The 26,777-nt window shown below is 42.7% G+C and overlaps 3 protein-coding genes and 2 long non-coding RNA genes across 9 annotated transcripts; 3 read left to right on the forward strand and 2 right to left on the reverse strand.

Moving 5' to 3' along the window:
• Window positions 1-41: 41 nt before the first annotated feature.
• Window positions 42-2,621, reverse strand: LOC112846533 (uncharacterized). The gene is made up of 2 exons (XR_003219549.1): window positions 2,563-2,621; window positions 42-1,464 (listed from the first exon to the last, which is right to left on the reverse strand). It is a non-coding gene; the product is annotated as an uncharacterized LOC112846533 (long non-coding RNA).
• Window positions 1,958-4,022, forward strand: LOC112846532 (uncharacterized). 2 transcript variants are annotated; one of them, XR_003219547.1, is made up of 3 exons: window positions 1,958-2,639; window positions 2,712-2,840; window positions 3,089-4,022. It is a non-coding gene; the product is annotated as an uncharacterized LOC112846532 (long non-coding RNA). The 2 variants fall into 2 exon arrangements; XR_003219548.1 differs by having other exon boundaries at window positions 2,712-2,806.
• Window positions 4,023-5,095: 1,073 nt separating this feature from the next.
• On the forward strand, window positions 5,096-17,301 carry LOC102077476 (multifunctional protein ADE2). 4 transcript variants are annotated; one of them, XM_019354356.2, is made up of 15 exons: window positions 10,588-10,756; window positions 10,898-11,143; window positions 11,731-11,820; window positions 11,996-12,394; window positions 12,896-12,973; window positions 13,129-13,283; window positions 14,592-14,631; window positions 14,706-14,903; window positions 15,122-15,300; window positions 15,384-15,563; window positions 15,673-15,786; window positions 15,868-15,951; window positions 16,174-16,354; window positions 16,440-16,598; window positions 16,677-17,301. In XM_019354356.2, the coding sequence occupies exons 1-15, from the start codon at window positions 10,627-10,629 to the stop codon at window positions 16,841-16,843; spliced, it is 2,400 nt and encodes a 799-aa protein (XP_019209901.1). In that variant the 5' UTR covers window positions 10,588-10,626; the 3' UTR covers window positions 16,844-17,301. The 4 variants fall into 4 exon arrangements, with proteins under 4 accessions (XP_025761885.1, XP_025761884.1, XP_025761883.1 ...); XM_025906100.1 differs by lacking the exons at window positions 10,588-10,756; window positions 10,898-11,143; window positions 11,731-11,820 and adding exons at window positions 5,096-5,116; window positions 7,280-7,359; XM_025906099.1 differs by lacking the exons at window positions 10,588-10,756; window positions 10,898-11,143; window positions 11,731-11,820 and adding exons at window positions 5,873-6,862; window positions 7,280-7,359.
• On the reverse strand, window positions 8,433-10,331 carry LOC112846534 (uncharacterized). The gene is made up of 2 exons (XM_025906105.1): window positions 10,018-10,331; window positions 8,433-9,474 (listed from the first exon to the last, which is right to left on the reverse strand). The coding sequence occupies exons 1-2, from the start codon at window positions 10,329-10,331 to the stop codon at window positions 8,577-8,579; spliced, it is 1,212 nt and encodes a 403-aa protein (XP_025761890.1). The 3' UTR covers window positions 8,433-8,576.
• Window positions 17,302-23,459: 6,158 nt separating the features above from the next.
• On the forward strand, window positions 23,460-25,615 carry LOC102076719 (barrier-to-autointegration factor-like protein). Its single transcript, XM_019354361.2, has 3 exons — window positions 23,460-23,538; window positions 24,595-24,721; window positions 25,382-25,615. The coding sequence occupies exons 2-3, from the start codon at window positions 24,596-24,598 to the stop codon at window positions 25,526-25,528; spliced, it is 273 nt and encodes a 90-aa protein (XP_019209906.1). The 5' UTR covers window positions 23,460-23,538; window position 24,595; the 3' UTR covers window positions 25,529-25,615.
• Window positions 25,616-26,777: the final 1,162 nt, after the last annotated feature.

Genomic DNA, 26,777 nt, shown 5'->3' on the forward strand with positions numbered 1-26,777 from the left:
TGAAATCACTGGATCACAATGAATCTGAAGAGAGAGAAAGATCCTCTTCTGGTTTCAGGGTCAGACTTAAAAACCTTGAGATCAGGCTCCACAGAGTTCAGATGGAATCTCCTGTAAAGAGTGTCAGCTGATGTCACACTTGGATCTGATGAGGTAGCTCTGATTTCTGGACCTGCAGTGAATAAACCTGAATGTTACATTTAGGAAGCTGCATGTATAGATATGCATATCAAGTTTATGTTTTTTCCTTTGAGGGATTTTAATTCTCTAAAATGTTATCCCTGTTACATTTTATTCTTTGTTCCCTTAGGACACAGTAGTGTTTAGTAGTAGTATTCATGTTATGTGTTACCTCAGTTAAATTTCTATCCTTCATTCATATTTAAACTTTTGCTGTGGTAATTCCTTCTCTTAAATCATTTTCTCCCAAAACTGCAAATATTTTCACAGCATTTGCTTTTAAAACCTCCAAAATGAACTAAATCTGTCCACCAGTTTTGAAACAACACCTGCTGTGACTTTATGTCCAGAAAAAAGAAACTCAAGCTAAACTGGTTTGGGGCTGTGCTTCCATATAATACCAGTTTGTGCCAGAAGATGAAGCAGTGAGTCAGTGTAACCTTTATTTAATTGGGGAAAGAACACATTCGTATTCACAGTGGCAGCAAAGAAATGTTGAAAGGTAAAAACAGCAGCACACATCAGGACCATTTTAAAGATCACAGGTGACTTTTACTTAATTCAAATAACTTCAAATTTTGGCTCCTCCTTTCACTTTAGTGTATTTACTGTATCCTTGAAGTCCACGTGTTATTTTTTAATGAATTCATTTTGATCCACATGTTCTGCAGCTGTTTTCCTGTTGATTTAAAGTTTGTATTATGAAATCCTGATAATGTTAAAGCGTTAGTTATATTTGATGAACTCTGTGTAACGTTTGTGTTATTAAACAGTTTGGTGTGAAAAATGAAGAAATGGTCTCAGAACAAGTAGTTTGAGCCATGATTTCACATTCAAACTAATCTAACTGTTTTCAGTGGAACATGTGGAGGTTTATCAGAGGAGGAGACTTGGCTGTTCTCCACTCACACTGAACAGGGTTCCTGCAGCTCATTAAAAACTCTGAAATGGTCTTCAAGGACAAAAATATTAGATTTTTCTCAAAATTGTGCTGTGGGCATGAGGTTTTTAGAGAGTGTGTTTAGGATGCATTGTGACTAACATGTCACACATTCCAATAAAGCAGATGTTCCTGCATTGCAACCGCGCTTTGCAGATGTGTTCTCCCCCCTGTCCGTGTGCACGACTCTCATGGAGCACCACTTTGAAACGCAGCTGGTTGGCAGGTTCCCTTGTCTGCAGAGTCCAAAGACAAAAACGGCCTTCTCCACTCTGTATGGTTCGTACCAATTCGTCACACTTCCGTTTGGCTTGTTTGAAGCCCCGGCCATTTTTCAGCACCTCCTGTAGCGATTACAAATGTTCATTAGATTAACCACGCTTATACAGACTGTATATAACAACCAACTCTCCAGCCATGTTGATGGATTGCCTATATTGGCTGGAGATATTCATTTCCAGAGAAAGGACAGAGACAGAAGATGCTTATAGGATGTGATGTGACAACACTAATGACTATTGATGTGTCATATTTGTCCAAGGCGTATTTCATTGTTATGGAAAAAGAGAATATTAAAATCATGATGACCAATTGGAGTGGTGATTTCTATGACTTTGTGTATATAATTTGGGATTTTGTACAACTGTAGGCCAATAATAAATATATGATATAATTTCATTCATTTCAAAGGTTTATTTGCATGACGCACAAACAGACACAATTGAAAAGTACACATGTATTGTGCATGAAACGAATTCAAACGTGCTGCAGATGTGTGTCACAAGTTGATCTGGCTGTAGGCTGTGGCACTTGGCCAGAGGTGGCGCTAGTTGATTCGAGTCCATGTTAGTGCACACAAAGTAAACTGCTCGCTTTTGTTTTGAGCATAAAACGCTGAAACCGCAGAAATAAAACGTGCGAGGGGAACGATAACGACGACAAGAGTCTCCTGATCGTTTATTCTCGCTGTCCTGTGAACAACACCGGTGTGGTGTTAATTGTTTGCTGTTTTCGCGATCGTGTCGAGCATGAGGCTATCACCAGGTAAACTCGCGACATTTTTAAACATTTTGTTGTTCAATGGCATCAAGACTGATGGAGTGTGTTTGAGATAACCTCACAAGTGTTACGGATGACATATTTGGCGTTTTTTGCTGTTTTGTCGGTAGCAGCTCCTGAAACGCAAGACTGCCACACATCTGTTTGACCAACGCCAGTTGATCTAAACGCCAGTAGATCTGGAACACCGGCTGAGTTGGTTGTGTCCCTGTGACGCGCTTCCAATAATTCATAATGAGTCGTACTTGTACTTTGCGTATTTATTTTAAGAACAAAACAAAAACAAACGTTTGCACTTTCATTCAATTCACAAATAGCACATAGATTAACTGGTGTGCCAAAAACTGACGGTGAACAGAAAAGTTTACCCACAAACCACTCACCCAACACACCTGCTGCGGACACCGACATCAGGAAAATAGACTGTGACCACACCCACATGTCATCAGCTGAGATGCAGGTAAAGCTATATGTAACAGAGTTAGAAAATAGCTTAATGAATTTCCTCAAAATTGATGTGCTTTGTGAATAGTTGGAGCCACCTGGTGGACAAATACCGCAACTGTTAAGGTTCCAAGTTGCTGCACAGCGCATGCCTCAGCAAAGGAAAATACTCCCGAGCTGGTGGTAGGTGCTTGTGAGCGACACTCCTGTCAATTGTGTATGTGTATTAATGAAAACATTCTTATAGTGGTAATTGTCAACATGTATTTTGATTGTAAGCAGTGCTAGCATGTATCCTGAAAGTTACAGGCATTTTGATGCATGGGTAGTAACTTTATTCACGAGTAGCATTTTTAGTTAGCATGCTAAGCTAATACTCGTTAGCTAGTTGGGTGTTTTTTTTCACTTGCACTCAGCTCTAATGTTTCTCTGTGTGATTATAATTGTTCTAATTTTTGTCAACAGGACTGAATGTTGCAGTTGCTTTGCACACTCTTAATGATGATTGTGCTGTTTTCTTTGTACCAGGTAGGCGCTGTTAAGTATAAGTTTTAATTGATGCTGTTGTATAGAAGAAAAAAAAAAGATGAACAATGATGATTGTTTTATAATAGACAAGTTGTTTTATATGTTATTGTTGTTGTTCGTTAGGAAAAAGGAGATAAATAAATAATACTGCTACTATACGATCACAGGTTTGGTTTCAGCTAGAACTTTTAAAGAAAGACTTTGTTGATGTTGTGTTGTATAAATATATCTTAGTCATTTGTTAAGTGTTATGTTTGGAAAGAAAAAAAGAAATGCAAAAGGAAAATACTCCCGAGCTGGTGGACTGAATGTTGCAGTTGCTTTGCACACTGTTAATGATGATTGTGCTGTTTTCTTTGTACCAGTTGCCAGAACAAAGAGGGAGCCCAGAGTAAGGGCAAGTCCAGCGTTGCAGTGCCGTCCTTCCTACATGGACATTTCACACCACTTGCACGATAGACTACACAACAGCAACAGCTACATATACACCTGTGCCACCATAACAAATAAGCAAAACATAAACATTGACTTTGGCTCTTACAACAGGAGTCACACATGTGTCCACTGTACCATCTGGGAACCTATGATGTGTCGGTCGCGAACAAAACAGCTCTTAGAGCCGGATCTTTGACGTAAACGATGCGAGCTGGCTCCACTTTTTTCCGCTTCAATCCGCACGCAAGCCTTGTGCTTACGCTAAGCAGACCGGGGAGGGGTGGTGGTTGCACTCGCAGCAGCACAGGAACAGGGGTCCGTTCTTCGTACCTCGCTAAGTAAGTTAGCCGGATTTGATTGTTGACGATTTTGCGTGATCTTGGATCGTTCGGTTCTCCAAAGCTCATCCGGGACTTGCTGTCATAGCAACAGATCCGTAAGCGTAAACTTGCTTGGGAGCAGGCTTACTTTATGTAAACAGGATTAGTTCGCGGCCACTCAGGTATGTCCGCTTCATTTATACGAAAGCAACAGCGATATTTCGCCACTGTTTTACCATAAATAAATATTATCAATGTAACTAAAGATAATGCAGCATGTGATTCTTTTATTGATTTAATACAGATACATACAGGTCATTTCCGAAAAAAAAGGGAAATGTACTATTAATCATTCTATTTCATGTATTTGATTATTTCAGATGTAATCCATATTTTAGAGTAGTAATAGTAAATTACTACGTGCAATCAACATGAGAGACCACGGCTATAAAAGCGAAGGTGGATTTGGGAAGTCTGTCGCAGCCATGTCCTGTCCGTTTGTACGCGAGCAACCCGTTGGAAGGTGCAAGATTGATAAGGAGAGTGTTCAGAATTCAGCGTATATTGCGGGATAGACGGGATCCTTTAGCTCAGCGCGACGTGTGTGCTCATAGAGAGATATCGATTCTCCCGTGAGGGTATTATTTTCTCTCTCTCTCTCTCTCTCTCTATAGATGGATAGATATCTCCCAACTTACTGTGCATGCTTCAGCCACCCCTTGCATGGGAACAGGTAAAAGTGATGGAGTGTTATGTGAAACTACACACAAAAAAACCCACAATGTCAATAAATGGCAAATAAAGGGGTGTGACGAGAGGGTGCAGGACCACCACCTGTCTTTATTTACTCTGCCCTTTTCTTGGTTGCTGTTATAGACAAACAAACACATTATTTCAGGGTCTCTTTTCAAGAGACTAAAAGCAACATAAGTGATAAATATTACCATTCTGTAGTATATTCTTATATTTCACTTTTACTTGTTCCCATGTTCTAGTGGGTCCTGTTGTGGCTCTAATGTGGAAGAGGATATGATGTAATATAATATAATGTGGTATAATATAATATCACATGATATAATGTAATATCATGGATCACTTACGAGTTTAATTTGTCAGCAACTTTCAGTAAGCGAGGTACGAAGAACGGACCCCGGAGCGGGAGGAAAAGAGAGAGAAAGGGAGCCAGGGACAACAATGTCACATTAGAAAGGTATAGTAATCATCCACAACTATTTTAGGTTGCGGATGAAAAAGGATTCAGAATGTTTATTCATGCAGGCCCATATGACAGAGAACATGCATCTCCTTTTTGTTTTCATATTTCATATTTTCAATTTATATTTGATTGTGTTGTGTTTTGTGGTGTTTCACTTTAAATTTGTTTAAAGGGAAAAAGCTGAAAATTTAAATAGTTAAACGTTGAAATGTGAATAGTTGGGTTTTTGTATTATATGATTTATTTATTACATTTTATGTGGAGTGAATAAATAAAAGTATATTTACGGTGGCTCCTAGAGACAAAGCAGCACGTACAAACTCGAAAACACGTACGAACTCCGAAGCATGTACATATTCCAAACTCCAGGATGCCAGGGGCAGTATTGAGCTTTTGTTACCTAGTGGTTACACAAGCCAGGAAGTACCAGTGACCGGATTTGGTGTGTGGTAGTAACAGGTAAATGAACTTTTTTTTTTAATTATTTGAATATATATGAGTGCTTGTGTATAAATACACAAACAAAACACACATGCTTTCAATTGTGCAATTTAAGTGATCTAGGTGATCTAGGTAGCTCTGTTTTGGAAGTTCAGTTAACGCTAGAAATGTGTTTTGGAGTTTGTACGTGCTTTTGAGTTTGTACCTGCTTTGGAGTTTGTACGTGGTTTGTCTCACCATATATATTTATATATAAACATATATAAATAAAACCACGGTTTTTTCCATTAGTAATTCCTTTTGTGCATAATTTTATATTGTTGTTAATAATAAATTAAAGCAACAAAACAACCTGAAGAGTCGGTTGGGAGCCGAAGGAGTCGGATCTTCTTAGTGAGTCGAGCCGAAAACTCCAATTCTGTAAAAGGAGTCGGAAATCCCATCACTAGTGCATTTGTGCGTGTCGCGCCTACCGCTCGAGTTACGGTGCGTTCACACCGAACGCGATTGAGGCGGCCAGAGCGTCAGGTTCACATGTAAAGTCAATGGAAAGAGCGCGATGACACGTGATTGCGCATCTGGCGAAAATGCGGAAGCAGATTTGCATCGCCAAAACGCCTGAAAGGGGCGTAAGTGTAGCGCGTGGGGCGCGTTTGACTCGCGAAGAAAACCACACGTGTCAGATTCTGTGTTGCATTTTGTGCACATGCGCGTATCGCGCCAACCGCTCGAGTTGGAAAATCTGAACTCTGGCGTCAAATCGCGCCCCAACAACCAATCGGGAGGCCGGTGACGTGGCCCTGACCTAGGTCAAAAGGGCAGATCCAGCCAGAGCCCGTCATACGCCAATCAATATGGAGGAAAAGCTCATCAATGCCGTGGCCAACCATTCAGAGCTATATGATGCCAGCTGCTACTTTTATCGAGACAGGAATAAAAAGGACCTAGCTTGGAGGCACATAAGTGAGGAGATCGGGCAACCTGGTAAGTTCATTCATTCTCCTTTGTAATTGTCATACTGACCCGATGAAGCCGCGCAAAACCTAGCAAGCCCGCCGACATCCCGCTATTTCCCCACTGATGTACAAATACCTTTCTGCTAACAAGATAATGTGTTCATTCAGAGGACATGTGCAGGAAAAAGTGGAAGAGCCTCAGGGACACCTATAATGAGGAGAAGAGGACGGAGAAGGAGAAGAGGAGCGGGTCTGCAGCAGGATCGGGGAGGAGATGGAAGTTCTCCGCGATCATGAGGTTTCTGGACCCCTTCTCACCCCGCGGGAGACTAGCTGCAATATGGTGCGGACCGTGGAGAACTTTCCCCCCCCCCGCGCGCAATGCGCATTGCATTCTGCAGCCCAATTGACAAATCTCCTCCGTGTCGTGTCTCCTGCGCTTGCCAAACCTATCATGTTTGGTTGTGATAACCATCACGTCCAGAAGGAAAAAGAGCACAAAAACACGCATAAACTATGACCCTCATTCGGAAATGCACACCTGCACCATGAGGGGAAAAGGCGCACGAACATGGCGCATAGACGGAGGAAAAGCGCGCAATAACAATACGTTCATGTGTAAAATCGGTTTGCACTTTAAGAATCAACTTGTGAGAACTGCGACTACTGTCCATGTGCTGCAATACATGAGAAACCACTGCAAATAATCCCTCTCTGACTATTGGTTTCAACCTGTTAACATGTAATATTTTCCTGATAGAGACAACTGATCATGCAGCAGAGCAAACACCTGTTGCTCCCCAGTCCCTGGTCCCTCCACCCCTGCTGCTGCACCCACAGGTATGTACATCAAGCACTGATAGCATTCCACTCGCTTGGATTCCCCTGTGATCACCTTTACAACCAATCTGTCTATATCCTGTTTTCTCTTTCTTCAAATTTGGAAATGAAAATCGAGTAGCAGCCTTCTCATTCCTTTGTGTTGTTTTGTGCTGTGTTTTACAGGCCCACAGAGGAGGATAGCTCGAAGGCGGTCGACGGACGGGTCCCAGGATGGTCCATCGGCAGTGGAGCTGGCCATCCTGGAGTCCCTAAAGAGGCCACACCTGTCTCCAACAGAGCATTGCTCCTGCCCTGGAGAGCATGCCGCCGCAGACACGAGAATCCATGAAATTCCAAATACATAAATTAGTTTATGAAAACAGCACAGCTGTGTTAAATCTGGAAAGATTGGACCCCACTGATCAGTAGTTTTCTGATGAGGCAGCAGGCTCTCCAGGGCAGGAACAATGTTGATATCCTTGTCCTCCTCCTCCCTGAGGCTCTTCCACTCCAAGCTGGGTGCTTTTTATTCCTGTCCCTCTGTAAATAGTCTAATGTACATATATTTGTGTTTAATGTTTTTGGTAGTGAAGTTATATATTCTTCCTAATAAACATTTGTAATGACCAATGTCTCCGTGCCACTGCACAGCAAATGTTGACACACGACTTGACACAAGTAGAATTCACACAATGTTACACCAATGACATAACTATACTACTACAGTGGTATGCAAAAGTGCGATAGTGCCTCCCAACATCGTTGGTTGGTACAATGGGGATTGCCAGTTAAATACATCACATAGCTGACACACACAGTGACATTTGAGGAGTCAAATGCAGTTCACTGGATTTATACAGAAAGTGTGCAATGACTGTACACTACATCACGCGGGTGCATGAATTGGCAACACAAACAATAGTGTAATGGAATAAATATTTAGTGTATATCAATGTGTGTGTCTCCTATATGATATATGTAAGTGACAGTTTTCATTGTAACAGCGGTTCATACATGAAAATAATGACTGTCAATAAGGTTGCACATTTATGCATCACAGTGTATATAGGAATATAGTGAAGACAAGTTACTTAATAGAGAAAAAGAGGTTAGTTTATTTTGGAGTGGAGCTCCATTTATTAAGACAAATATAAGAAGACAGGAACACTCTTTGGAGGTTTGTGGGTGGCTCTTAAAAGAGCCGTTGTGGGGGAGTCACTCGGACTTCACACAGGCTACTCCTTTGGCTGCCAAGACACAGCTCCCTCTGCCGAGAAGTGGGCCATGAATTTCTTCCTCACCAGGACAGCCTCTCTGGGGGAGTGGTTTGCTGCTACACGACCCAGGCCTTGCAACGGCTCCACCACAGCAGGTGCCACACCCCTCACAGCAGCTGCCCCTCTGTCATCCAAACAGCACAGGAAATTGTGGAGGACACACGTTGCCTTCACACACTTCTCTGCAATTTCAGGACGGAGCTCCATGGGGCGCCGATACAATCTCCACTGTGAGGAGAGGGCACCGAAGGCACCCTCCACTATCATCCTGGCCCTGGAAAGGCGATAGTTAAAGATCCTCTTCTCTAGAGGGAGGAGGCGTCCAGGGAATGGCCTCATGAGCTCACGCTGCAGCGGGAACGCTTCATCAGCCACAAAGACATGGGGCTGGGCTCCACGGTGTTCGCCGCCAGGTAGAGGCTGGTCAGGTGGCAGATGGAGAGTCCCAGCCCGAAGGGCCTGACCAAAGGTGGAGTTGGCCAGAATACCACCGTCGCTGGTCCTCCCGTACCCCCCAACATCAATGATGCGGAAGCGATACCTTGCATCCACAACGGCAAGGAGAACAATGGAAAAAGTTCCCTTGTAGTTGTGGAACATGGATCCTGAGTTGGGGGGTGCCTTCATCTGGACGTGCTTCCCATCCAGAGCTCCACAGCAGAGGGGGAAGTTCCAGCGCTCCTGGAATCCCTCTGCAATGGACCGCCAGTCTGCAGTTGAAGGCACAGCCATGAAGTCGTCCACTAGACAGTCCCAGATGGCCGTCGCTACCTGGGGTATGATCTGGCACACCGTGGACACACCAACTCGGAAACTGAACGCGATGGTCCTGAAGGAGTCCCCGGTGGCAAGGAACCTGGACATAATTGTTTGAAATCAGTATTATGTGTACTGCAGTTGCAAAATACATTATTCAAATCCCCAAACACTTGTGTGATGTCACATTTAAATTACAAAACATAGATCTTCCTTAAACCATTTTGTAATTACAAGCATAATTACATATTGTATGTTTGATGTAATCTATAACAGTCTGCGGGGATTATATGGAAATATTCAACTATCCCAGAATTAAACCTGGTCTACATAACAGAAAAGCGGTGTGTATCACTACAAAGCAAACACCGAGAGCATACACTGATGGACACCACAGCCATGCTATCATTGTGAACACTGATAACAGCAGAGATCGAATAATATCGGGACTTGATGGGACCTTTCGAGTATCGCTGGAAATATTATACACAGTCGTCTCTTTACCACAGTTTGCTATCAGTAAACACCGACGGCGTTCACTGTTAGCATAGCACATCCATGTTAGCAGTGTATGAACGGATGGTTTAGCATATATTAGCACAGGTATCAATAACGGACTACCGTATTAAACACTTTTACTGACCTCAGGCAGATGGACAGACGCTCTGCAGGTGGGATTGAGCGCCTGTAGTTGGTGTCTCGGCGGGCGATCCTGGGACCGACGCGGGAAAGCAGGTCCTCAAACTGGCCGGGTGACATACGGTGGTATCGCTGGAATCGGCCGTCATCTAGGCGCAGCTCCTGGAGCAAATGGTGAAACTCACCAAACTGCTCACGCCTCTGGAGGAGCTGATGGACCCAGGTACGGCGAGGACGTCTTTTACGCCGCTGCTCTGCTCTCCACAGTAGATAGAGTAGGGAGACTCTCTCTTCAAGCTCTAGCTCGACAGCTGCCATCTTGCAAAGATACCATCTGGCACAACTTCCTCCCACATTTCCGGTTCACGCGCGTGGAAAGCTGCAATTTTGAGGCGCGGTGGATTTTCCCTGGACACGCGTTGAAGTGCGAATGTACACGCGTCACATTAGGGGCGTTTTCGCTCGCCTCTATCGCGCTCGGTGTGAACGCACCGTTAGAAAAATCTGAACTCCAGCTTCAAGTCTGCGACAACCAAGCAGGAGCCTGGTCACGTGATGCTCTGACGTAGTTCAAAGTGGCAGGTCCAGCTAAGCCCTGCGTTCTTCATTCAATATGGAGGAAAGGCTCATTACTACTGTAGCAAACCACCCGGAGCTGTACGACACCACCTGCTTTTTCTACAGAGACAGGAATAAAAAGGACCTAGCTTGGAGGAAAATATGTGAAGCGACTGGGCAACCTGGTAAGTCCATTCATTTCTCTTTTGAAAGTTTTGACTGACCCGGGGAAGCGGCGCAAAAGCTAGCAAGCCCTCCTACTGTCCCACTATTTTCCCACTGATGTACAAATACCTTTCCACTAACAAGATAATGTGTTTATTCAGAGGACATCTGCAGGAGAAAGTGGAAGAGCCTCAGGGACACGTACTGCAAGGAGAAGAGGACGGAGAAGGAGAAGAGGAGCGGGTCTGCAGCAGGATCGGGGAGGAAATGGAAGTTCTCCGCGATCATGAGGTTTCTGGACCCCTTCCTCACCCCGCGCGAGACTAGCTGCAATATGGTGGGGACCGTGGAAAACTCCGAGGACCAGGGACAGCCCGAAGAGGCAGCAGGGGAGTCCCGGTCAGAAGGTATGTTTGCAATGAATTAATGTAGGCAGTTAATTTATGCATGTTGGCATATAGGAATATATGTTATTGTCTATTAATAAACAGCACGCAGTGGTCCCGCTGTTCATCCGTCGCTGTCTCGCTTTTTCGCAGTTTTTTATTGCACAGTACAACATTGCATTCTGCAGCCTGATTGACAAATCTCCTCCGTGTCGTGTCTCCTGCACTTGATAATTTATCATGTTTGGTTTTGATAACCATCACGTCCAATAGAAAAAACAGCACAAAAACACCCAGAACTATGACCCTCATTCGGAAATAGACACCTGCACCGGGAGGGGAAAAGGCGCACAAAAGTGGCGCGCAGACGAAGAAACAACGCGGCATAATAACACTTTTACGTTTTGCAATCTACAAAGGTTTGCACTTTGAGAATCAACTTGTGAGAACTGTGACTAATGTTCGTGTGTGTGTGAAAAAAAGTGTATAAAGTGCATGTTGATGGGCTAGTTATTCTGAGAACCCCTGCTGCAGTACAGGGACCACTTTATATACTTTCTCTATGATTATTGTTTTCAACCTGTTAACATTTAATATTGTCTTGACAGAGCCAACTGATCCTGCAGCAGAGCCGTCACCTGTTGCTTGTCCTGGCTCCCCAGTCCCTGGTCCCTCCGCTCCTGCTGCTGCACCCACAGGTATGTACAGCACGCACTGATAGCTTTTTACTCGCTTGGATTCCCTTGTGATTACCTTTACTAAATATCTACAACCAATCTGATTATATCCTGTTTTTGTTTTGTTCAACGTTAAAAATGAAAATCTAGTAGCAGCCTTCTCATTTCTTTGTGTTGTTTTGTGCTTTGTTTTCAGGCCCACAGAGGAGGACAGCTCCGAAGCGGACGAGGGACGGTCCATCAGCGGTGGAGCTGGCCATCCTGGAGTCCCTGAAGCGGCCACGCCAGTCTCCAACAGAGCATTTCCTCCTCGGTCTTGTTCCTGCTCTGGAGAGCATGCCGCCTCAGACCAGAGAATTTGTCAAGTTTCTAATTCAAAAATTAGTTTATGAAAACAGCACAGCTACAATATCTGACAACTGTGATGAGAAAAATAAGGTGGACGGCAATTTGGCAAACATGAGGAGAGCTGTGGAGGACAAAACCTGCACCTCTGATTTTGAGTTGTCAGTAACCATCGAGGCATCAAACACTTATGAGTCAGAGCTGCATAAAATCAAGGAGCATCGTTTGGATCAAGAACACATGTTGATGAGTGAGCAGATCTTTTAATCATCATTATCTTCAGTATGAATTAGATGAAAAGGTTACACAATGCTTTCAGTGGTCAGTTACAATGAGTGATAACCAAGCAGGAACACCACGGACAGCCAAAAGCAAATGTTTGGGGTTTTTTGTCCCTTAAAATATTTCTCAAAATCTTATATCAACAAAACATATTAGTTAGTATTTTAATTAAAACCTTCAAATCTATGGAGAAATTGTGGTTCAGTAAACTGACCCTTTAACACTGAATAGACTTGAAGGTAGAGGGAAATAATAATAAATACCAACTTTCCAGTTAGTAAACAACTTGGTCCAACTTGAGCTGCAGCCACACAGGAAGTGGTTTTAAGATGTGTTTTATTTAAAAATGAGTCTCGAGGTGGTCGTAAGCCAGTCTTACTTTGTTTAGTACCAACACAATTCTTTTCTTTTGCAGCAAAGAAGCATATCTATATCTGTTTTTGTAATCACCTTAAATATAATTTTGCAGGTGCTTCTGAGAGTGAGGTCGATAAAGAGAATACTACTGCATCAAACAGAAGACTGAAGAGGAAAGCTGTGGATGAAGGTCTGAAATGTGTCTCCCTCTGAAATAATTAAATATGGATAAGAACATGGCTGTGAGCTAATAAAATGCACAACTCATGAAACCCTGTTAGGAGCTGACATGTTCCACTAGTCGTACTTAAAAAGTAAGTTAACCTTTGTCCTTCTTACTTCCAGACCCTGGACTGCACACATCACTGAAAAAGCTGAACCCTCTTGGCCCTGTTGTTGCTGACAGACTGCACACCCAGTGTAAAGAAGAGCAGGACCACATCCCCATAATAAAGATCAACTCAGTCTGTTCAATGGCCTCCCCTGCTCCATCGCCACAGGTAACATTCACTGATCTCATGTGACCATTACAAAACTGACGTATTCTCTGACATAATAAACGCTGGTGTGGGTTCTTTTAAAACTACTCCAACTACTTGATTAATCGAGTGATAGATTATTATATAATAAGTTCAATATTTTTTGAATAAAAATGCCCAGCATTAAAAATATAATTGTAAAATGTAAGATGTTTCGATTTGAGATTATTTCAGTTTGCAAAAACAAAGATTGATTGATGCAAATATTGTAAAGCCAAAAGCTGCAGCTCTGTGATGTATGTTGTGCTGATGTTTATTAATCAAACCTGAGGAAAAGTTATGTCTTAAGTGTTTTTCACTAATCCATGTTAGAAAATTCCAGGAAGTTGTTTTGTTCACCTGGTCACAGGATCTTTAATGGGAGAAATGTTTCACTGCTTATCCAGGTGACTTCTTCAGTATCAGCTGACCACAACCTTAACAGTGCAGTACTGAAGCAGAACAGCTGCATAACAACTGAAACCAGCACCACTGACTAACAATGAGCCACCAATTCAGTTTCAGGATCGTCAGTATGCAAACTGGTACCATGAGTACCAATCACATCACTATGAGATGATGAACAATCGTTCAGAGGTGTCACCACCTTTTCACACAACGGCTCCCCACTCAAACCAGGATGTGCACATCATCACTGAAAGAGTTGCCACTGGCCTGTAGGTGTAAACAGACCACAGAGTCCTGGCCTGATGAGCTAGCTCTTCTGCGCTGTGCAATCTGCTAACCTGTGGTTGACTTTCTAAATTCAATGTAATTGGGAAATAAAGAAAAATATATTAAACTGCAAGCTAGTAGAAGGAAACCAGGGTTTTTGGTTCATGAAGACATTTCACCTCTCATGCGTGATGGATCATTGACCCACACGGTTTCTATGCAGGTCGTTAAGGGTCCCGTCAGTTGAGCTGACGTGTGACTCAATGGGTTATGTGGGTCACATGACCTAAGGTGTGATTTCTATGTGGGACAGCTTCATGAACCAAAAACAAAGTCTAGCTGTCATCACATTAATAACTTCAAACTAGCCTGGTCTCAACAACTGTATCTTATATTTCATCAGAACCAAGAATGTGGCAATCATGTGACATCCTTACAGACAAGCTACATGATAACATGTTGCTAACAACAGTGACACGTTAAAAGGCGATTTGTGTTTCCACTTTTTTCTTCTTTAAAAAAGAAACAAGTGCTGCCTGCTAGGAAATCAAATCCGGCTAAAATGAAGCAATTCTTCTGTAAGTTCACTGGCGTGTTTTGTGATTTGTCTTTCAGGGCTGCTCAGGATCCACGAGCACCATGGCCTCCACCCCAGGTACTGCAGAGCCTTAATCTGCACTTTAGAGCTTCAGTTAGATGTTCATGTTTTAATTCTTTCCTTGTTTTCAGAGTTAAAAATCGGCCAGAAGCTCAATGAGGGCAAGACTAAACAGATTTTTGAGCTGGTGGACCAGCCGGGACTGGTTCTAGTCCAGTCTAAGGACCAGATCACAGCTGGGAACGCCGTGAGGAAAGATCAGATGGAGGGCAAAGCTGCCATTGCCAACAAAACCACGAGCTGCGTGTTCCAGCTGCTGCAGGAGTCTGGTGAGGTTTTTATTTCTGCAGAAGGTTTTGGAAACAACAGCTTGCATCAAAGGTTGATTCAGTGACTGAAAAAACTAAATCTCGTGCATGAGCAGAAATGATAATCATGCAATAATACTTCATGTATACAAATTCAATAAAATATAGTTTTTAATCTCAGATGTTGTAATTTGTCTGTGAGTTTGAGGTTGCTCTGATATCCACCCTTCTCTCCTCAGGCATTAAGACAGCCTTTGTTAAGCAGCACTCGGACACGGCGTTCATCGCAGCGCACTGCCAGATGATACCCATTGAGTGGGTGTGTCGCAGAGTGGCGACTGGATCTTTCCTCAAGAGGAATCCAGGAGTCAAAGAGGGCTACCGCTTTTCTCCTCTAAAGATGGAGATGTTCTTTAAAGTGAGTCTTGCTGCGTGCAGTGATTCTCTCCGTGTGTTTTCAGTCTGAGTGTTGCAGCAAACTCATCATGATTGTGTTTTTAGGATGATGCCAACAATGATCCTCAGTGGTCAGAGGAGCAGCTGCTGGAGGCCAAACTGTGTGTGGCTGGGCTCACTATTGGTCAGTGTGAGGTGGACATAATGAGTCGCAGCACTGTGGCCATTTTTGAGATAGTGGAGAAGGCCTGGGCCACTCAGAACTGCACCCTGGTGGACATGAAGGTAGCTGTGCAGCAGCGCCCCCTGCTGGTTAATGTCACATCTTGGTGCGATCACTTTTCTCCTGTAGCTGCAGCAGAACTACAACTAAGGACTTTTTCTTTGCTTATAGATTGAATTTGGCGTCAGTGTGAAAAGTGGAGAGATTGTGCTCGCTGACGTGATTGACAACGATTCATGGAGGCTTTGGCCAGCTGGAGATGGGAGCCAGCAAAAAGACAAACAGGTGATGGACTGACTTTGATTTATTCTCATGCTGATATGAAAAAAAGACACAAGTCTCAAACTTTTCTTTTCTCCTTTGTAGGTGTACAGAGAGCTGAAGGAAGTGACCCCAGAGGCAATGCAGATGGTGAAGAGGAATTTTGAGTGGGTCTCTGAAAGGGTCAAGGTACAGCACACAGATGCCTCTAATCTATTCTTGATCTTGTAGGAGTGTTTAGCTCTTTCTTTGCTTTGAACGTCCAAACCAACAAACACTGTTTAACATCACAAAAGCCTGCAGCTGCTTTTGATGTCATTCAGGAAAAAACCAGCACAGCTGTACGATTTTTCTTTAGAGCAGGTAAAACTGACATAAAGTGATGATTCAATGGTTTCTGTGTGTCTACAGTTGCTGCTGGAGCCCCAGGCAAGCAGCAGGGTGGTGCTTTTAATGGGCTCCACCTCAGACGTGGCCCATTGTGAAAAGATAAGAAAGGCGTGCGCCTCCTACGGGATCCCCTGTGTCCTCAGAGTCACCTCGGCACACAAGGGTCCAGATGAGACGCTGCGCATTAAAGCTGAATATGAAGGTGTGCTTTAATACTGACGTAACTGCGTCTTTATACTGATCTGGGATTCTTTCTAATCGGATCATTTCTTTATGCTGTGTTGCAGGTGATGGCGTACCCACTGTGTTCGTGGCTGTGGCTGGGAGGAGTAACGGCCTCAGCCCAGTGATGTCTGGTAACACGGCTTACCCTGTGATCAGCTGCCCTCCTCTCACTCCAGACTGGGGACCACAACATGTCTGGTCATCCCTCCGCATGCCAAGTGGTGAGCAGAGCTCTTTACTGTAACGTGCAGCGTTAATCATACGTGCTGTTTTTGCATTTATTTATTTTTCTCCTGCAGGTCTCGGCTGCTCCACCGTGTTGTCTCCTGAAGCTTGTGCTCAGTTTGCAGCGCAGATCTTGGGGTTGAGGGACCACCTGGTGTGGTGCAAACTGAGGGCATCCATGCTCAACACCTGGGTGTCTCTCAGGCTGGCTGACAAGAAGTTACAGGCCTGCAGCCTCTGAAGAGCCCAGCGTGCATCACACTGAACAAAAGAGCTTTGGTCCATTTAGCACCCTTGAAGCCAACTGCAGGACTGACAATGACACAATTCATTTCATTGAGGCCGAGTTTATAACATGGAACTGTTTCTAATAGATTTGTTATAGTTTCTCAATTTTAATAGAATTTTATGGAATGTTTTAATTTGTTTATTTATTTTTGCCTGCATGTTGTTGCTGCCTGTGTTTAATTGTGTCATTTTTGTAACTTGCTGCTGCCCATCGTCAGGTCTCCCTAAAAAAGGTTTTTGTTTCAGTGGGATCTTCCTGGTTGAATAAAAGAAAAAGCAAAAAGTGGAATCAAAACATGTAAACAGTTTGTTGATGGTGGCTCACAGCACGGACACGTGGACAGGAAGTCGTGTCATGGAGCTTTCTTTTCTGACTCGATGCAATAAAACATTTAAATACTCGTATTCAAAGCACTATGAGATCTTTTAGCAGGTATTCATCCATCTGGGGTCCGTTCTTCGTACTTCGCTTACTACATCCAAGATCAAATGACACATCCAAGATCAAATCATCGCGCTAACTTTGAGCTCGCTAATACGGTTCTCCGAACACACCTGTTGTTGACGATTAGTATAGCTGGATGAAATAATCTGAGATCACTGGGTGGCTTAAAAGGGGCTACGCATCGATAGTAGAAACATTGATCGGCAACCCTGTGATTGGTCGGCGAAAATGTCGAAGGAGCGCGCACAGTATTTCACGGCAGCAGACCAAGAACTCTTGATTGAGGGATTTCAGGAGTTTCAGAGTTTAATTAAAATGCAGGGGAACACTGCAAAGGCTGCAAAAGCAAGGACAGAGGGCTGGCAGAAAGTTGCTGACAAATTAAACTCGTAAGTGATCCATGATATTACATTATATCATGTGATATTATATTATACCACATTATATTATATTACATTATATCCTCTTTCACATTAGAGCCACAACAGGACCCACTAGAACCAGGGCTGGACTGGGACAAAAAATCAGCCCGGGCATTTTGACTAGAGACCGACCGGCCCACCAGGTATTATGGGAAAAACCATAAAGCCTTTGAATGAAAACAAACGTCGTTGTGACAGGGATGTACACTGTCTTGTTGGTATATATGTATCAATCTAGAACTTAACTTAAACCTACACCATCCTCCCTATTCTGGTATTCTAAACAGTACTTAGCCGAAACCCAAAGACTGCTTGGTTTACCTCCTGAACTTTCTACAACATATGGTGGAAACTTGAAATTAAGACAGAGAAGACTAGAGTTGAGACATGACCATTACTGAATATTAAAAATAATAAATGACAGATTTAGTGATATTTTCATAAAGTATTTATTTACCACATCAATGAACAGCATGGCAGGGCAAAATACTTTTGTAACATGGCAACCTTTAAAAAGTGAAAGGAGATAGAAAGACAGGTGAGAAAGAATAAAACTTCCTCACTCAAAACTTACTTACTACTGTGTATTTTACACACAGTACTGGTACAGTATCTAGAAAATGTGGGAAAATACTGGCATCATATACAGTACTTACTTCTGAAGAAATTATGTTGGGATCCTGAAAAGAATTACTATGTACAATAATGGATTTCTATACATTTGACATCAGATGAAAACTTTGGTTGTAAGATTCAGATAATTATTTCTTAAAAGCTAGAAATTTTAAATGAGAATAAGAAAGAAACGTATTTTTTGTGCCCCCCTTTCCCTGGTAATGCCCTACCTGCCCCCCTGGCAAAACTTTGCTAGACCCGCCCCTGCACAGTTACCAGCTGTCAGCTAGAAAAGGATCCTGGTGTTATTTGTCTCCCAGAAAGAAGTTCATAACTTCCCTTCAACCCCTCATCCCTCCAGCAAACATCAGCTGATACTAGAAATTAATATTAAATAAATTCTAACAACAGCTCATCAAATTTAAAGGTGCTTTTGTTGTTTAACGCGACCTCCGCTGGTTTGCTCTTTCTGACGCAGAGAGAAAAGCCGATCAGCTGATCGTTTATTGATCAGCTGATCTGGACAAATCGCGTTGCTTTTCACCTCAACTTTAAAGTTCGACCTTCTCGGCTGTAATTGGTCCAGCCCAGAGTCGATCATGACCAACTGGCCAATATACCACTATTCATTTATACCGTTGAAAAAAATAAAAGAAATAAAACCCCATCGGCCCATAAAAACGAAAAATCACGAGCGGTCCACCGGGCAAATGCCCGGTATGCCCGATGGCCAGTCCAGCTATGGCTACATCCACTTCTGTTGGGCTTAGGCTACTCACTAGGGCTGGGTATCGTCACTGATTTCTATAATCGATTTGATTAAATTCAATTTTGACTCAGTAACTGTGTCAAAGTAACTGAGGATAAAACACAGAAAAACAGCATCAATTTGGCATAATTTAAAAAAATTTTATTAAACAGCAAAATGAAGCTTTCTTTTAGTCGGAGAGGAACAAAAGCTGCAGCTCAGAATCAATGAGATGTTGACTTTCTGCCCCGACGGCGTGTCCGTGTTCGTGTCGTCGGATGAGAAAGACGACATCTCATTGATTCTGAGCTGCAGCTCTCCGACCAAAAGAAAGCTTGTTTTGGTGGTTATTGAAATAGTTTTGTGAGCTCCTGGCGTTTCTGGCAAAATACATTTATATGTAGAAATCGATTCGGGATTTAAGGAATCAATATCGCATTTGTTTACTGGTTTGCACGCACTTTTTATTTTTCTAGATTTTTCTAAAAAATAGATTTGAAAAGAATTGATAACTGTAAACCACCACTGCAGACCCAATGGCATTTTCATGCTTCGCAGCATCATTCAAGTCATCCAGCTTGTAAAAATAAAGGCTTTGCACCCCTGATGATCCACCAGGACAAACTCAACAGTGTGTGAGGAAGAGGAGGAGAAAGAGCCAGCAGCAGCTGACAGATGGAGAGAATAGACAGACTGTTCCTGTTTGTAAAAGACTGATAGAAATGTTTTAAATAACTAATTGTCTGTCCTGAACAGGGTTTTAATAGTTTTGCAATTTTCATTAGTTTTTATTTTTATTTAGTTTTGACTTCAGATTTTCAATTTTATATTAGTTTTAATTAGTTTTTACCAATTGTTTGCTAGTTTAGTTTAGTTTTTATTTTATTTTTTTAAACTCCTTAGTTTCAGTTTAGTTTTGATTAGTTTCAGTTATAGTTTTAGTTGTGTTTGCAATAAAGTGTAACAAAATCCCAGTTTCATCATATCAGTCATTCTCTTCTGCTTATCCGTGGGTATGTTGCTATTCCAGCTACCAAACCCTGCACCCTGCACAGGTCGCCTGTCTGTCGCAGGGCTAACACGCAGAGACAGACAACTCACATTCAATAAATAAATGAATAAATAAATTAGGGTAGATGAACAACCGTTGATACCAGGCAACTATAAAAAGTATATCTTGGCCCCAATGAGACTATTAACTCTTGCAGCACCGGGTGTTAAGGCAATTGACTCAAACAGTTATGTAGATGTCCCAGTCCTGTTGTCTCGGGATGCATCACGCTGCCTTGCCTGGGGTTAGCTTCTGTTTCTGGGGATGCGGGTTGGGCGTGCTCCCTTACCTTCTCAAGGTAAGCTAGGCTAGGTTAGCCTTCTTGTGTGAGCTTTTCAAGTGCACTTTAAGGTTTGTGGGATTTTTTCCCTTTAGAAATGTTCCTCATAATTTGTCTCGTTCCACTACAAGACACTTGCTTTATCCAAAACACAGTCATATTCAAAGTAATCCCAAATTGGACACTGGCGCTTTCTCCAGACTTTTCCTGACATGATTCTGCGCGTGGACGGAGCAGCGACACAGACGACTCGACTAACGTACTGCCACCTGCTGGCGTAATGAGACACAGCAAGAAAAAAACCTGGAAACTAAACTTCTTTTTTACCCTTGACTATTGTATGACACGCACACATAAACGAAAACTAAACACATTTTGGCTATGAATTCAGTTAATTTTAGTTAGTTTTGTGAACACTCATTACAGTTTTAGTTAGTTTTCCTTTTTTCGCTTTTATTTTTATTTCCGTTAACGAAAATGTTTTTTCACTTCTAGTTTTCGTTATTTCGTTAGCTTTAGTTAACAATAATAACCTTAGTCCTGAATCAGTCTTATTAGCTAATGTTAAAATAATTTTATCATTTAAGTGTTTTCAGTGTGGGAGAAAGTACTCAGGGCCTTCAAGTTACACACTATGAAAGGCGGTAACAAGTTTAATATTCAGAAACCTAAAGTATGTATCAGCAGCAGAATGGAGCTAAAAATAAATGTTTGTTTCAGTTCTATGAAGCTTTGAGTATTTTGGATTAGTAGTACTGCTGTGTTTGTTGCATCATATTGCTGTAATTGTTTATATGCTTTATATATTCTGAGGTAAGTAGTGTCTATAGTGTTACATCATATTCTATAAGGATGTTATGTGTTTGTGTACTTTCTGCCCAGTTTGACCCATTTAGCAGAAGTCAGCCTGTTTAAGGCTCTGATATCTATTCTGTATGACTTAGAGCAGTTACGACATGGTCTGATTTTCTCACCCAATAAAGGAATATTTCATATATCAGTCTACTCTTCATTCTATCAGAAACAGTTTTCACAGCTTGTACATTTGCTTTTTACACATATATGTAAGCTTTGAGCCAAATGTAATAATCACAGCAAAAAATCCTGGCTCAACTTCACCTGCTTCCAAGGTGCAACCAGTAGCGGTTTTAGATACGGGCGGTTGCCCGGGGCGGCATCGTGGTGGGGGGCGGCATCACGGGCATCGGCAAACAAAAAAAAAAAAAATTGCTCGTACTCGTGCTGCCCGACATCATGCCAGTGCATATTGGGGATGGCATAGGCACCGATCGGTTTTCTATCGCCCATTAGTTGGGAGTAAGGGCGCCCTCCGTTTGCAAGGTGCGCCTGCTACTTGCGGCACAGGGAGGAGAGGAAGGGGCGGCGGGGGATTCTCTGGCTGGCTGGAGCAGCATCTAATAACCAACTCTCAAAATAAAAACAAACCAACAAACACGAAAACACCAGACATTATGATACAGACTTATAATTTGCACCAATGTTTTTTGAAAATTCTATACGAGAAAAGTGAGCGCGAGAGCCCTCGGTGCGCCTGCGCGCTGCTGAAGTCAAAGTAAACTTTATTGTCATCTCCACTACATACAGTCCAGTATATAGAGAGACGAGACGACGAGGCTCCAGTTACAGCAGTGCAAGTAAACAAACAATAAATATAAGAAGAGTAAGAAAATAAATATATACTTTAGGACCAGGGGTAAAGGGATCAATAACAATTTAAATGTATATTTTATATTTTGTTGATTTAAAGTCTCACACACAACCCGTTTTTAAAGTTTTTAAAAAAAGAGAAAACAAGAGGAGGAGTGCCGGGGGACTGAGCCTGCCTATTTGCCTCACACGCTGTCAACTTTACGCAATAATAGAGGTGGAATTGCTTGCTTGTTTATTAAAGTGCTTGAAAAGTTCACAGAGCAATGTGATTGGTTGGGATTTAAACTCTTAAAATATCACAGGCTCAACAAGGGGAAACTCGTTGTGCTGCAGTCAACAAAAACTACGGCTACCAGCCCTCATCTCTGTCAAAATCAAACCAGTGAAAGACAGCTTGACAACGCCCATCACCATAGCAACCAAACAAATGAAAACCCAGTGATCATTAAAATTCAATACATTTAATTATGGCTCCTACAAGGAGAAACGAGCAAAAGATACAGGTAAGCAGATGTGTCATTGGATAATGGCAGGTCATGTATCCCAAAACATTAAGAATCAGAATACTTTCTTAATACCTAAGGAAATTATGTGGGTTACAGTTCCTCCAAGAAGAAATGGTAAAAATAGTAACAGCAACAGACTAAACTCCAAACAATATATACAATAATATAATTTTAATCAGTCAGTGTCAATTGTTGATTTGTCCTGTTCTCATTGTATGACGAATTATGATGTCTGTTTAATAGCCGTTTGCATACTATGCATACTCTCTCTCTCTTCATATAAGTATGTGTGTGTGTGGGGGGGCGCCAGAGGGAGTGTTCGCCCAGGGCGCCAAACAGGCTAGGACCACCACTGCCAGCAACACTTGAGAAACGTAAAGCAGCTCAATTATTAACAGGTCAATTATTAAAGCTGTTCTTCGTTTCCCAAATGTAATAATGCCAACATATTAAACGAACAATATTTGTCTCTTATATATGATACACCTATATATTCACTGTCAAAGATACTTGTCTTTGAGTGAAGATTTAAGGTGATAAGACATATAAATAACTGCAACTTGAATCTTTACTGAAGCTCAGTATTTGACACAGAGTTCAATCACATGAATTTCACTCACATGTGCTGTACCAGTGTACCTGCACATGTGATGTGACAATAAAAGTGATTTGATTTGAGAAACCCACAGCCTTCGGCACGTCGCGGTGACATAATCGGCCTTAAAATGCGGTCTTTAAGGCTGCAGACCCTGAATTGGGATACAGCCAGTGAAATGCAGCTGCGATGAGCTGCATACACCGTCTTTTAGCTCCTCCCACAGAGGGGGGGGGTTGTTAAAGTTCTAGATTCATCCTCATTTTCTTGTCGCTTCCTTTTTTGGGGTGAGCGCGCGGATATCTGTGACAGCAGGTGAATTTCACGAGGACAATATCTGCAATCACTTTGAAACAGGTTCGTTTGCACCTCAAAAAGAACATGTGAACTTGAACATTTATTTTGAAGCATTTTAACTCTTGGCTTCTTTTTCCTTTCGTAGTTTAAATATTGTTGACGCTCGTTTCTCGTCTCGTGTATCTTCAGCGACTTTCATCCGTCCCCTGACGGAGCTCCTAAATCAAACTACTCGTGTGTCACATTAATGTTCCCGAGTAAAAACAGTCTCGGACTCAAAACACCGTAATTGCTTTGCTACATGTAGGTGCAGGCGGAGGTGCTTCCCTCCGAGTGCTTCACCAAGTCGAGCACACTTTGTTCGTGTGTAGCCACGTTCGCTGGACCGGTTAGTGGTGGGATATCGGAACTTTAGCTCTCAGCTCAAAGGAGAAAATCGGCTCTTTCAAAACCTCTTAAGTCAAGGTAGCACTTTATGTACTTTCAAGTATATTTCATGGAATATCTGTGATTTGGAGAGGTGGCCATCTGCTGTGTCCATTTTGGAGTGAGGGCAAAGGGCCAAAGATGAGGTTCAAAATCCATTTTTGGATACTGGATCAAAGCATGAATGGCCAGGTTCGCGCTCTCATTCCTGGGCTTTTCCTCCAGCTATAACAACAAGCTGAACCCGGGAGGCTGTCTCCCTCAGGGAGGCTCTGTCAAGTCCTGACCTCATCTCTAAGGCCAAGCCCAGCCACACTTCAGGGACCATAGCTCAGGGTGGGGATTGTCCCAATCAGTCTGTCAGTCTCACTCCCCTCACTCGTGAACCTGACCCCGAGATATTTAGACTCCTCATCTCGGAAATAATCAAAGCTGTGGATTCTCAGGTGTGAAGAGCTCAGTGAAATCTGCATCATGAAATGCAGGAACAGGACTCAGAGTTCCATAATAATAATTGTAATAATATTAATAATAAAAATGATAGTGATGATGATATTAATAATAATAATAATGATGTGGATGGATGGAGCTGAGCTGTCTCATGTTATAAACCTGCAGCAGGCGTTAATGAAACTGTTTTCTTCTCAGGATGTCAAGCAGCACTCAGAAGCACCGCACCTTCGTCAGTGAGCCCATGGCAGGGAAACCGGTGACGGCGGTGCCAGGAATCGGACCTACTCTGGGGAGGGAGCTGAACAGGGAGGGCATCAGCAAGGTGCACAAAACACACACAAAAAGCAGAATTTGGTTTTTGGACATGAACAACTTTAACGAACTATAAACGCCTGTGACAGGGGAGCGAGCTGTCACCTGTCAGGCAGAAGATCCCAAACAGATCTCTGCATTTCACCTTCATGCTGTGTTTTTCTTACATTTATAACGTACATATTATTTATAAATACAGTTTGAACCTCTCTCTCTCTCACACAACGTCAGTCTGACTTTTACTTTTTTTAACTTGATTTTTGCTATTCTTTGTTTTTAATCCCTGTTATAAATATATAATCATATAAATTCCTGAACTCTCTCCTGAAGCTGTCAGAGGAGTTTCACTTTCAGGAAACCGAAAGAGCTGATGTGTTTATTCATGTGTGGTATTTTCTGTGTGTCAGACTTTAGGTTTTGTTTTCCTGCTTCATGAACGTTGTCATAGGTTTCCCTTTCCTCTGAAATGCCTCCTGTGTGCCTCACATCGGTCATATCCTGCTCCTGTTTGCACTTATTTCTCTCTCATGTCCTGTCCTTTAAACCAATCTTCTTGTTCCTGACCCTCAGTCTCCAGCCTCTGTTTGTCTCAGTGATTGTAGGTGGTCATTACAGCTCAGCTTCCTTTTTAAAGCTGTCTGATTGGATGGTGTGTTTTTCGTGTTTTCAGGCCTCTGGCCTCCTCGGTCAGTACCTGGTGCATGACAGAAATCCGCAGAGCTTCAATCAATGGGTCAAACGCAGCAGTGGAGCAAACAGTCACCAGGCCAACGCTTGCACCCAAGCTATGAAGGAGTGGACAGACAACAATCTGTGAGGCCCCGCCCCCTTTACCTGAGAGGCACCTCTCAGCTGATTATGTGCTGAGCATGAATAAAACATAAATAAAGTTTGTGTGCCGGAGCTTCGTTTGTGTTTGTGACTCAGTGAGTGGTTCTGTGTTTGAACTTTATTTTTAATGACTCGCTGACACTGGCTCAGTCTAACAGACGCCTGCAGGATGATGCGACTCCCATCCGGTACAGCGCCGCTCCCCTGTGGCCGTTTTTGGTACTGCAGATACATGCTGAGAGGTAATAAATGACAATCATAGTTTAGGATGCAGGTTAAGGTGTTTGTTTGACCTTCATGATGATAGCAGGGGGAAGGGGGGGCCGACTGAGTCTCAGAAACGCGATGGAGTCACCGATCAGGACTCTATTAAGCCCCGCCCCTCATTGCCCAGCCACCCAGAGTCACAGAGGAGAGCACAGTCAGTCTGAGCTATGTCACGTTTCCACAATCAGCCTGCCAGGACATTCAAGAAGTCCAGCGCATTCACAATGCTTTTCAACATGTTTTCATGTGTCAGCGAGTCATCGCTCACATCCATCGCGTCAAAACTGAAGCTGCACTCTGTGTTGGATAAAGTTCACAGATTTAGACTGTTTCATAAAGCAAAAGTCATCATTCTTGCCCGTGGACAGAAATGGTGCAGAGTTTGTGTGTGTTTGATCATAATTAATGTTACTGATCGCTTGAGTGGGCGGGCCGAGATGGAGGAGGAAGACTTTAAAGGAGTTCACAGTTTGTGATCAGAAAGTGAAAATTGAACTACATTTCTCACCAACTGGTGGCAGTGTTTACCACAGAACTTCCTGTGTCCTTGTAGGATTAGGATTTAACTTTGTCATTACACATGTATAAATACAGGGTAAGGAAATACAGTTTGCAACTAACCAGAAGTGCAAGAGCATTAAGTGAGACTTAGACTTAGAGGTCATGTCCAAATTCATGGGCTGCATCCTCCTGAGGACTCGGCCTTCGCGGTCTACGTGGGCCGGGTCCTCAGAAGGTCGGGTAGGATGGAAGTAAACGGCTGTGAAATTGGACGGTCTAGCCTTCTGATTAGCGTCACCGCTGTCTTGGTGGAGTTTAATAAACTCAGCTGTCTGCTCCTTGCTATCTAAAATATAACAGGACGCTGTCGTAAATTCTCGACCGTCTCACACTTCTGTTTAATCTGTTTTCTGTTTGACGTTTATTCAGCTGTGTGAAAACCACCCGGGGCATTAATAACGTTTTAT

This window comes from Oreochromis niloticus, linkage group LG3 (genome assembly GCF_001858045.2).
Source record: "Oreochromis niloticus isolate F11D_XX linkage group LG3, O_niloticus_UMD_NMBU, whole genome shotgun sequence".
Lineage (NCBI taxonomy): Eukaryota > Metazoa > Chordata > Actinopteri > Cichliformes > Cichlidae > Oreochromis > Oreochromis niloticus.